Below are 12651 nucleotides of genomic sequence, written 5' to 3' on the forward strand. Positions count from 1 at the left end.
ATTTGCCCCTCTTTTCTTTGACCCGCATTATTAAAATTTAGGCCCAATGAAACTATTCATACTTTTCAATGGGACATTTTCCTATAGGATAATAGGCTACAAATTGAGCCTCTCCAAAGGAGAGGGGGGGAGCAGGGGGGGTAAAAACAACAACGCACAGACGCGCACACCACACAAAAAAGGAGCGTCGTGTGCCAAAGGCTGGCGAGAGCCTCCCCGGGCCGGCGGGGGGGGGGGGGGAGGGATGGTGAGGGGGGGGAAATAAGAAGAGGGGGGTCGAGGAGGGAGAGGGGGGGGGGATATATCGTGTGCCAGCCCCCCGGTCCCACACCTGCCGGGGTGTCCCCGGCGCATAAAGCGGTGTAAACAAAAAAAGCCTCGCTGCCATCTCTTATAAAGATGGACGTGTCACCAAGTCGTGTGAGAAAAGCCTGAGAACAAACGGGGCCACTCCGTCTCCAAGGGTTCTCCCTTGAACTGGGCGGAACAGCCTATTAAGGGCTTACTTAATTACTTTAATGACTCTGGACAGGCTTTAAAATGCAGTCAGAGCCAGGGCTGAGGGGAGGGGTTGGGGGGGTGCCGGGGATTTGCAGGCAGGAGGCGGGGATGGGGCCAGGGGATGCGGCGAGCGGGGCGCAGGACGCGGGTACCCGCGTCCTGCGCCCCGCTCGCCGCATCCCCTGGCCCCATCCCCGCCGCTATTGTGGGACCGTCACGTGTATCCCCGAGGTCCACGTGGGGTGACACAGCTGGGCCGCCCCCCGGCTGCGTGGATGAAGGCGAGAAGGAGGAGGAGGAGGAGGAAGAGGAGGGAGGGAGGGGAGGGGGGCGGGGGGTGGAGGAAGGAAGAAGAGTGAAGGCAAAAAAAAAAAAAAAGGGGAAAAAAAGAGGAAAAAAACCCACAACCCAACCCACAACCCAACCCTCATCCCTCTCTCACCCCCTTCTACCCTGATCTTTAATGCATACATTCCCCCGGCGCCGCTCGCCCCTAATCCTATGGGATCAGCGGGCCCGTGGAGGCCCCCCGGGGTCCCCCCCAAGAAGTGATGGCTTTATAAGGGGCCAGGAGAGAGCGGGGATGCAGTGCCCACCATGGCCTCCAAGCTCAAGGAGCGGAGGGTGAGTCGCAGCCAGCCCGCATTGCGCGCATGGCTCTGCGGGGCCGACGGATAGACCTGGCCCCGACCCTCACACCGCCTTTCCTTTGGAAAAGCCTCCACCCCCCAAAAAAAACAACCCAACCACCTCCCCAAAAACAAGCCTGCCCTGCCTGGACCGCCCGCACAGACGGGGAGTCCCCGGGGCACCGCGGAGAGGACCGGTCGCCGGAGCATCCCTCCCGGGGCAGCATCGCGCCCGGCGCCGCTGCTCGGAGCGGGGTCAGGACCGGCTGCTCCGGAGGGGTGGTGGATGGGGGCGGCTGACCCGGCGAGGCCGGATCCGTCCGCTTTCCGTGCACTAACGTGTGCTCCGTCTGTTTTGCAGAGGACGCCGGTTTCCCACAAAGTGATTGAGAAACGGAGGAGGGACCGTATCAACCGCTGCCTCACCGAACTGGGGAAGACGGTGCCCATGGCTCTGGCCAAGCAGGTAGGCGAGGGCGGGCTGCCCCCTGCGCCCCTTTCCCCGGTGAGGACCGACTCCCCGATGCGGGAGGGTTGGTGGGGCAGCCGGACGGGGACACGGCCCGGCGGAAAGCAGCGCAGCCGCAGCGGAAAGGTGATGCCCCCACTCCCCCCCTCTCCCCCCCGACTGTTGCAGAGCTCGGGCAAGCTGGAGAAAGCGGAGATCCTGGAGATGACGGTGCAGTACCTGCGGGCCCTGCACTCGGCGGACTTCCCCCGCGGACGGGAGAAGGGTAGGTGGGCGGGCGGGGCCCCCCGCGGCCCTCCGCCGGGACACCCGTGGCGTGGGGGGCGGCCCTGCCGCCTCCTCTTGCCTCACCCCCGCCCCCGCTTCCCGCCTCCCCAAGGCCGGACCCTGAGGATCACGGCTCCCCTGCCCCTTCCTTTCCAGCAGAGCTGCTCTCCGAGTTCGCCAACTACTTCCACTACGGCTACCACGAGTGCATGAAGAACCTGGTCCACTACCTGACGACGGTGGAGAGGATGGAGACCAAAGACACCAAATACGCCCGCATCCTGGCCTTCCTCCAGTCCAAAGCGCGCTTCGTCACCGAGCCCCTCTTCACCTCCCTGGGCTCCCTCCCGGAGCCGGACTTTTCCTACCAGCTGCACCCCGGGCCCGAGTGTCCCGGGCACGGCCACAGCCCCGGCGAGCCGGTGCTCCAGCCGCCCTCGGGGGGACCCTTCCCTTGGCACGGCGCGGCCCGCAGCCCTTCCCTGCCCTACCACCTCCCCAACGCCGCCGTGCCCCTCGCCAGCCCCGGCCAGCAGCGCAGCACTTTCCTCTCCTCCGTGCAGGGGCTGGACCGCCACTACCTCAACCTCCTCGGCCATTCCCACCCCAACGCCTTCGGGCTGCCCCCGGGCCAGCACCCCTCCATGCTATAGAGACTCGCCTCCCCCCTCCTCAACACTCCTATTTATGACGGCGGACGCTGCGAGTTACGCCCGGGCGCACGGGGAGGCCGCGGGGGGCAGAGAGATTCCCGGGGGTCGCGGAGGGCAGGGACCCCACGCCCCGCCCCGGAGGCCCAGGTCTGCCCCCCCCCCCCTGCCCGCCCCCTCCGGGGTGACCTGGATCTGCCCCCACCCGCTCTCCCCTTCCCATCTCCGGGTGCGGTGCCTTGTACCAGCGATGCCTTGGAATAAACGTTTGTACCCGCCGGCCCTTCTTGTTTCCGGGACGGAGCTTCCTCGGGCGGCGGGGAGGGGGGTGTCTCCTCCTCCTCCTCCTCCCTACCCCACCCGGGGACCCACTCTGCTTCGAGGACCGGGAGAGCCGCCGGAGGGGTGAAGTCCCCGGGATGCCCCGCGGGGTGGGGAACGCGCGCCCTCCCTCGCACCCCTGTGGGTGCTGCACCAACCCTCCCCCATGGGGCGGGGAGGATGCTCCCGGGGGCACCGGGATGTCCCGCGTGTTTTGCCATCGATTCTCTCTGCGGCGCAGCCTCCTCCTCGGAGGAGGAAGGAGGGATGGGGAAGGCGCGGGGCGGGGATGAGAAGGGAGGCGGCCGCGGCAGAGAATAACCCAAATAAAAGCTGCGGAGTCCCCCAGGACACCGCGGCACGGCTCCTCCCGCCCTGCCCGTCTGAAATAAACGTCCCCGTGTGCCCCCTCACCTATGGCAGGAGGGCAGAGGGGACCCCGGCCGCCTTCCCCGGGCATCCCGGGTTTGCTCCGCGGGGGCCGGAGCCGCCGAAGGGTAAATTCACTTACTCCCTGTTGGGTGGGGGAGGCTCTGAGGAGATCTGACCCGGGTTGTTTGCCCAGGTCACGGAATGGGCTGACCCGCAATTTGTAAACCAGCCCGACCCCTTTATTCGGAGACAGACGGGGGGGGGGGGGGGGGGGAAAGCTCTTCCTTACAATGAGCCAGAAGTAGAATGTCTGTCTCCCATTTAACCTGCAAACACGGGGGAAAGCCGCTGTTTCAGATTAGCGGGGAAAAAGGTCACCCGGCGGGATAACAGCCAAGGGAATGAAAAAAGAACCCATTTCCTCGGGACACCTTTAGGATGGTAAATCCAGGAGGGAACCCTGCCCCTTGCCGGGTGTGCAGGGAGCGGTAACGGGATCAGGCAGACGCGTTCAGCCCGAGGGAGGGCTGGTCCCTGGGATGGAGACTCGTGTCTTACGCTCGTTGTCACCGGCGCTGAGCGCAGGGGATGGAGAAAACCCGGCAGGATTTTTATTCTGTGAGCATTAAACTCTGGCGGACCGCCCTCCCTCCCCCCACCTTTGGCACTTGGCATTACAGATACAGCGTTTCCCTGGGAATATAAATTATTAATATATTCAGCATTTTGGTCCCCGTTAACCAAATTAAACTTTCCTTGGCTAAGTAGATTTTCTCTCCGGGATTAGCAGAGGGCCACCACGGGCAAAACTGGGGTCATTTACATATAATTTTGCAAACTCGCACTGGTCCATGACAGTCTTTGTAGCTCCAATGTTGCTATTCTGGATGTCCCGTCCCCCCCCTCCTTCTTTCTCTTTTTCGTTTTCATTTAGCTGCGGAGGATCAACCCCCCTTTGGTTTTACAATGACTCTAGGATAAAAGTCTCTCCCCTCCCACCCACTCAGGGCTCTGAGCTTGCCCCCCCCCCTTCCCTCCCCCCCCCCCCCCCCCCAGACTTTTGCCCCCTAAAATATTTCGGCATCTGCTAAAGCCGGGGATGGGACCCAAGAGCCCAGAGCCACCCCCCTGCACCGTGCTCTGCGCCTGTGCAGGGGAGATCCTCACAGGCAGTGGGGCACGGAGCTTCCCTGGGACAGGCAACCCCTGAACTCTGGCAGAGGTCCAGCTCATTTGGGATTTTACTATTTGTGTTTTATTTTTATTTTTCTGGAGGGCAGCGATTTTTTAGGGTTTGTTTTAAAATTTCTTCTTTTTTTTTTTTTTTTCTGTTAGCTCTGCCATGAGCATCACCCCCCAGTTCTGGTAGGAGCAGGTAGGAGCTGGATGTCACCTGTTCCAGGCCAGTTAAAGACTATACCTGGTCCCAGGTGGGGTACCCATCCGGGCTGATGATGCTCATCTTCTGACGTGGCAGTCCCATTAACTAGTGCCTGGCAGCAGCCAGAATGGGAGCAAATAGAGGGGTTTGTTAGTGAAATAAAAAAAACTACTTAAGCTCCCAAAATACAAGTTTCCCTGTTATGTACCTGCTTGGTACAGCTAAAAATCCTAATGATGATGATGAGTTGTCAGGGCCTGGAACAGGCTGCCCAGGGCGGTGGTTGAGTCACCATCCCTGGATGTGTTCAAGAAAAGGGTAGATGAGGTACTTAGGGATATGGTTTAGCACAGGATGGGAATGGTTGGACTCGATCTTCAAAGGTCTCTTCCAACCTTGTGATTCTGTGATTTGCTGTATCACATCCTATTCCTTCAGCTAGCACCTTCCTCCTCCTCAGCCTTTCCAATCTCTTTTGCCTCATTTTTGCCTTGCCTTCCTCCCCCATGCCTTTTGCATCCTCTTTTCCACCTCTTCTTCTCCCTGTTATCTCCTTTTCCTCACCCAGAAAACACTACAGCATAGTCACATCTCAGTAGTATCTTTATGTTGAAGGCACAGGATCATTTGGAGATCAAAGGAGAGCAAAATGTGAGCCTACAGTTCTGGATCTGGTACTGCATCTCACTTGGCATTTATTTAGACAGTGGAAGAGTTTATGTCAATCTCTGTAATATTGCATTATTGACAGCTCCAGGTCCCTCATTTATCATAAGGATTTCTTTGCATGTAATGGAAGTAAGTCATCATCAGTTAGATGAAGAAGACACAAGTAGCCTATGCACAAAACCTCCACCTTAAAAATTCACGTTTTAAACAGGCAGCAGGTGAAGCCTGGAGGAAGTGTCACGGTGCCACTCCTACCAGTTAAGTAAGTTAATAATGTTTATGAACTTTATGAATAATGTTTATGAGCATGCATCATGCCTGGTTTTGCACCAGTGTGAAGGCATCATTCAAAGATGTAGGGACTGTGGTGGCAGTGCCACACTGTGGAGTTTCCAGCCTTGGAAGAAGAGGCAACGCCACAGAGCAGAGTCTCCAGAGTCATGACAACACAGTCATTTTGGGGGCAACTTATCAATCAGGTCTCCAGCTAATGAGAAATCAGTATTTTTATTTTACTTTGGGGGACTGCCCCTGCTCACAGTGCTGGACCACAGACAGTTGCATCAGCACATCTCTGTAGGGGCTGAGCCATGGGTTGGGAAGAGGCAGCAGAGGGGAGGAGGAGGGACAGCACCAATGAGTAAGGTTCTTAACCACAGATGCCACTAGTGATGCACATGATAGCTGGCTCCCCAGTGGTATGGGTACGATCCCTTTCCCACGGTACCAAAGATCCTGCCTGTCTGTAAGTGTTGCTGTCCCACTGCTCTGTGGGATGCTGCTGCTGCAGCTCCTCAGGCTCAAAGGCACCCCAGGGCAGCCTGCACGATTCGAGCCACACCAGAAGTGCTGAGGAGAGCAGAGGGTCTCAGGTGCCAGGGTACAGTGACCACCCCACCCAAATCAGCTTCTTGCCCCACCACCACATTCTCAGAGAGAGTTAAATAATGCCAAGAAGCCCAGAGGGGTGTTTTCCCTTCATAGAGTGACTCAAGCACATGGAGGAGGAGACCTGTTTGCCTGTGGCTCTTGAGCACAACCTGTGCATCAGACACACAGCTGCTGAAGCCTGTCCAGCAAGCCCTTTGCCAAGGCAGTGTTTTGGGAAGGGACCCTGCAGCCACCAGTTCCATCCTCTCCGCGATGCGGCACCTGATCTCACAGGCTCCATCCCCTCCCCCATCACCACATTTCTTTCTAAACTCACTTCTTCAACTTGCCCACCCACCACGTAGAGGCTCCTTCAGGAAGAGGAGAGAACACATAATTATGGCAAGGTGGGTAAGAGAGGCACTTTAAGGCTCTAAAGCCCTGACACCCACCCACAGAACCGCCCCGCACACAGGGCGGGCTCAGCAAAACAAGGGTGAGAGAGCAACACCAAGAACAATAGGATGAAGCATCAAATGCGAAGGGAAGAGGGGGAGCTTGGAAGATTCAAACTCAAAATGCCAAATCCAGTTCAACTTGGAAGCAGATCGCTCAGTGTTCACCTTCCAGCTACAGCCGCTGAGCGTGCGCGGTGTGGCGTCAGCGGTAGTTGAGGCTGAAGAAGATTGGTTTTGCTCACAAGGAATTGAGACTTCTGCACATATGCTCAGGGAAGCTTAAAGGAGATTATTTAATTTTTGATTGCTGTAAGAGAACAACACCTCAAAGTGCGGTCCTAACGAGTGTGTAATTAAACAAATGAGTCTCTCTGAACATGGGAGCCCTGCATGGCAGCAGGGAGTTGGTGTCAGGGTCTGTGACTCAGCTGCCATACGTTTGGTGAACATGATGAAGGTAGTTCTACCCCTGCTGAGGGCTCAACACAGAGCATCTGGAAGGATTTCGGCATCAGCTCACCCTGTGGTCCTTTATTCAGAGACTGCCTCAGTGTCCTGCTAGCTTGGGGGAAACCAGGCAGCTCCTGAGCTCTGAGTTCATCTCTGTCCCCTGTGAAGATTATGCTTTCAGTCCCATGAAGGGTGCAGTCTGCCTGAAACCCTTAAGACCAGGATTATGGCAGAAAGTGCCTTCACTTTGACTCAGTAGCCTGTGTCTCCATCTCTCAGCCCTTTGTTCCTAGCCTGAGGCTTAGACATTCTTCTAGGAAGCTGGGAGTCTCAAGGTTGCAGTCCCTGAGGCTAAAACCTGTGCGTCTCTCTTTGGGAGCTCCTGCTCACATCCCCTCTGCCCCTACAGAGCCACTTCTGCTGTTTTTGAAGGGAACAGTGTGCCCTGGATAGTCCTTTGAAAGGGGAGATAAGATGGTAGTTCAGTAGGAGAGGGTTTGATCTCAGAATATGGAGCAGAAGGCAACACCTGATTTAGTGTTGCAAGCACGAAGCTGAGGTCCAGGCAGTGACAGCCTCTGCTCAGTGTCTGTGGGGACAGGACAAGGGGCGATGGCCTCAAGTTAGAGCACAGGAAGTTCCACACCAATCTGGGGAAGAACTTCCCAGTGAGGGTGAGGGAGCCCTGGGACAGGCTGCCCAGGGGCTGTGGAGTCTCCTTCTCTGGAGAGATTCAAGACCCATCTGGATGCCGACCTGTGTGACCTGTTTTGTGGACCCTGCTTTGGCAGGGGGGTTGGACTCAATGATCTCTGAGGGTCCCTTCCAGCCCCTGTGATTCTGTGACAGGGTCTGAGTGCTTTCTCCATGCCAGGGAGGAGCGTGCTCCATGGCTTTCACACGTCCATTCCATTCTTCTCTGGAAGGACGTGTGGCCTGTGCACTGTGTGCTTTGTGTACCACACAGATGCTACCGTGTGCTACACACACAGGAGGCCTGCACAGGTCCTCTTCTGTGGCACAGCTGGGCTTGGTTTAGTTTTTCTCAGCATTCCCCAGCCTAGCTTGGCTGTTCTTTGCTTAAACACACTTTGCTAGATCCTTGTAACTTCCCACCTGTGCTCCATCAAGTGCCATTCCAAGGGATGAAGCCAGAGATCAGCCTTTCATGACTAACATGTAGGAGTGGTCTTTTTCTTCTTTTCCCCCATGTTTTAGGTTTGCGTGGAAAGGTTTTCATAGCAGGGTGCTGCAGGGATGGCTTCTGTGAGAAGCTGCTAGAAGCTTCTCCCACATCCAACTGAGCCAAGGTCAGCCAGCTTCAAGATGGACCTACCACTGGCCAAGGCCGAGCCTGCAGGTAACGCAGCTAAGGAGGAAAAAACCCATCAACCATCAGCAGCTTTTGCAGCCACAGAGGGGAGTGAGAAGATGTAAGAAACTCTGCAGACACTCAGATCAGTGAAGAAGGGGGCACAGGAGGTGCTCCAGGTGCCAGAGGAGAGATTACTCTGCAGCCCGTGGAGACCATGGTGGAGTGGGTTGTCCCCCTGCAGCCCATGGAAGATGATGGAGAGCAGAGAATCTACCTGCAACCCATGGAGGACCCCACGCTGCAGCAAGGGGATGTCTGAAGGAGGCTGTGACCCTGTGGGAAGCTCACACTTCTAGCAAGACCTGTGGCCCCAGAGGAGAGAGAAGCCCAGGCTGGAGCAGGTTTGCTGGGGGTGATTGTGCCTCTGGGGGGACCAGGCTGGAGCAGTCTGTTCCTTCAGGAACAGACTTCCACACCATGGAAGGGACAGACACTGGGGCAGGTGGTGAAGAACTGCAGCCCATGGGAAGGACTCATGCTGGAGAAGTTAACTGAGGACTGTCTCCTGTGGGAGGGACCTCAACTTGGAGCAGGGGAAGAGTGTGAGTCCTCCCCCTGAGGTGAAAGGAGCAGCAGAGACAACTCATTCATGATGAGCTGACCACAACCATTCCTGGTCTCCCCCTGTGTGGCTGGGGAGGAAGAGGGAGAGAATTTGGGAGTGAAGTTGAGCCTGGGAAGAAGGGAGGGGTGGGGGAAGGTGTTTTAAGATTTTATTTCTCATTATCCTACTCTGATGTGATCAGTAATGAATTAGGTTATTTTTTTCTAAGCTGAGTCTGTTTTGCCCATGGTGGTAACTGGTGAGTGACCTCTCCTGCCCTCACCTTGACCCACGAGCCTCTCGTTATGACTTCTCTCCTCTGTCCAGCTGAGGAGGGCAGAGACAAGAGCAGCTTCAGTGAGCACCTAGCCTCCAGCCAGGGTCAACCCATCAACCCCCCAAATTAAGATGTCCTTTAATTTACCCTCAGGCAACCCCCTGGGTTGATACAGATGTGACACACCTGTACACTCTTACTCACAGGTGATATCACTACAGATGTAAATCTACTGTGCAGAGTTTATCTACCCAAAGTGATAGGACAGAAACCCTCACTATCAAACTGCGATCTGTAGTAAGAACAACAAAACCTACACAGCAAGCCCCACATAACTTCAGTTTCAAACCAAGAAAAGTCTAACAGGGATTGAGGATATTCACCAAACACAGATGATGACATTTCAAGAACCTCAGGAAACCCTGTGACAACATACATTACACCCAACACAACCACATACCAGAATGTGCTGGGGGAATAAAACCTGAGCCTTGCATGTCACACTGTGAAGACCCTTTTTTATCACAGGATGCAATAATAATGTTTCTATGCCACCAGTACCTTCTCCTCTCTTAAAGGAACAAGGAGAAAACCCATGTCTTGGAGTTTTATGACTGAAAGTACCATAAATTCTCTCTGATGTTTGGAGAAAGCAATTGGAAAAACAGCAAAAGCAAGAGCACATCCTTTGCTGCATGATGCCAAAGCCTGCTAGACAGCAAAGAGCTATGAAAAAACCCCAGTAACATGAAGATTAAAGGTACCACTGCTCACAGCAGGTTGCAAATCACCATCTGTAGGAAAGTCAGTATTTTAAAGCAAACAAGAGACTCCTACACACTTCTTACATATGTGTGAATAGAGGGGACCAAATCCTTACCTAGTGCAGGTGGGCAAAGCTTCCTGGAGATCCCTGCAGCTACAGGTGCTTTCAGGAGGAGGAAACAGGATGGAGTTGCATCAGCAGAGAGCTTAACTAACAGGTAAGCTACACATTTCAGTGCTCATTTCATGCTCACTCTATTAATTCAGCTACCCAGCTGGAAACAATTGATAAAGGTCATGGAAGTGAAGTCATGTAGACAGCAGGTCCTGCTGCCTCTGGTCCTCAGCACCTACAATATTCCTCCAAGAGAAAACCCACACAACTAGGCATAACAATCTATAGCTAAATGAAAAGCTGACCTCCATCTGTGTGCATACACTAATCCAACTCTACCAGGTTAAAGGATCCCCTTTCCATGGTGAAGAGGCTCCAAGCAGCATGTTGTCCTTCACCAGGTATTTTGTCTTCTCAAAAGCCATCTGCAACTCTCCATGTTGCACCTTTGTCTCTCCTCCTCAGAAAATCCATCTTCTCAGTAGCATTAGTTTTCTTTGCTGTATGTTACATGCAGTTAGCAACTGTGTTAAGTTTTGCCTTATGCTCTCAGAAAGAGCTTCTACCACCCCTTCCCAAAGCCACTTCCAGTGCTGAGTACAGGTTGAAGGCATGCATCCCTGTGAGAAGTAGATGGCATAGCCAGAAAGACATATGGGAGAACATAAATGCTGTTCTTCTAGTCAGGGGATTATTCTATGCTAATTTATAGCATAAATTGTAGTTATGGGGGTTTTGTTGTATGTGTGTTTGCATTTGGATAGCTTTTTTATGAGCTTCTTCCAAAAAAGGCTTCATAATCAATTTGCTTTTTCAGATTAGGATCAAATTTAGAGAGAGAATGATAAACTTCATCCTCTTCTACCAGGAATTTAGAGGGATTTGGGGACTGCAGTTCTGGAACAGAGTTAACCCCTGCTGCCAGCATCCATCTTCCTGAAGGCCCTTCAAAGAGTCTTCCAGGCACTGTAACTGCAAACAGAAACAAAATTAAGGTGGTAAGTTATTTTAGGAAAATGACACCATTTGCTGGGACACAACCCCCCTTTGAGTATCCCATCACAGCCAGCCAGGGCATAAGGATAGGACATAGTGTGCTTCAGACCACAGCAGTCCACAAACACAGACCAGCAAGTTTCACTCCACCTCAGACTAAAATGGGATGAGACCAATGGGATTTTTTCATTCATGTACCTGGAAAAAATGTTTTGTCATAAAGCACCATCACACCATAAAGGATAAACCATTTCAGTGGTCTGATAAAGGATGGAGATACTTACATTTATAAGCATCTGACTTAAAACTAAATGTTAGAGAGCTGAAAGGCAGAGGTCTAAGAATGAAATAATAATTCTGAGCAACCCTTCTAGTCAAGAGGGACAAACAGCTATCTTCAGAGGACAATTTTTCAGACTGAGTTAAGTTTCTCCCTTAAAAATGAGCTGATACTCCCTGAAATATGTACCTTTCCCCATATTCAGTGAATTCAGGATCGCTAGATCAGGTTCAGATAAATAACTAAGGTAAAAATCAGGGCAACTGAATCCCACCCTCACCACTGGCTGGCAAGCAGCCTAACTTACCTGCTCAGGTATTTCAGAGGGGCTCCCCATCCCCATGCTAACACAGTGTTTAATTAAGAGAAGTTCAGCCTTCAGTGACTCAGCCAAATAAAAAACTTCTTCCATCTCACCTGCCAGAACTGTTGCTCATTCCAAAAAATAAACACACCTGACTTGTGTGTGTGGCTGTTGCTCAGGCTGAAGGTGTAGAAAGGTCTGTCTGCTGAGCTTAAACCACTGGTGAGTGTTTAAGGAGCCCTTAACCAGCTCAGTGGCTGGTTATCCCAGCTGAAGGGTATGTTTAGCAGGTGCTGCTGGAACAGGTGGGAAACGTTGGAAGGATTTTGGGTGGGGAAGAAGAGGTTTTTACCATTTCCCTCTGGCAAGTGCTGCTTCAGACAAAACCATTAGCCATCCACTGAAAGGTAGCCATGTGGATATAAGGAGGAACTTTCTCCCTGTGAGGGTGACAGAGCCCTGGGACAGGCTGCCCAGAGAGGCTGAGGAGTCTCCTTCTCTGGAGACATTCAAACCCTCCTGGATGTGTTCCTGTGGGATTTAGTCTGGGTGGTCCTGCTCTGGCAGGGGGTTGGACTAGGTGATCTTTCGAGGTCACTTCCAAGTCCTAATGTTCTGTGATTCTGTGAAAGGCAGTGTACTTTTCTCTGTAGTCAGGTTGTGAAAATATCAAGCTTGGAAGCTTGCACAACCCCCTTCTCCACCCCACCTTGCCCCAGCACTGGTTTAGCTCTGGTAACAGCAGCCATATTATTCCCATCCCCTTTACCAACGTGAAGCAAAGCACTCTGTGCATAAAACACCTGAACTCACAAAGTCCATATTCTTATGTACATATGTACCAAGGGAGCATTTTGCCAAGATCAATCAAGTCTCATCCTCTCTCCATTACAGTCACTATAATTTTCCTGGTTCTGGCTGCTAATGTGAGCAAACAGAGTAACGATATATTTTGATG

At 53.4% G+C, this 12651-nt stretch overlaps 1 protein-coding gene across 2 annotated transcripts; it reads left to right on the forward strand.

The window, feature by feature from the left end:
• Positions 1-1098: 1098 nt before the first annotated feature.
• HELT (helt bHLH transcription factor) lies at positions 1099-2519 on the forward strand (the record flags this gene model as incomplete). Of its 2 annotated transcripts, none has more annotated exons than XM_084266646.1 (4): positions 1099-1125; positions 1492-1596; positions 1768-1864; positions 2023-2519. In XM_084266646.1, the coding sequence occupies 4 exons, from the start codon at positions 1099-1101 to the stop codon at positions 2517-2519; spliced, it is 726 nt and encodes a 241-aa protein (XP_084122772.1). The 2 variants fall into 2 exon arrangements, with proteins under 2 accessions (XP_084122772.1, XP_084122773.1); XM_084266647.1 differs by having other exon boundaries at positions 2026-2519.
• Positions 2520-12651: the final 10132 nt, after the last annotated feature.

Source organism: Gallinula chloropus, assembly GCF_964237585.1.
Source record: "Gallinula chloropus genome assembly, chromosome: 7".
Lineage (NCBI taxonomy): Eukaryota > Metazoa > Chordata > Aves > Gruiformes > Rallidae > Gallinula > Gallinula chloropus.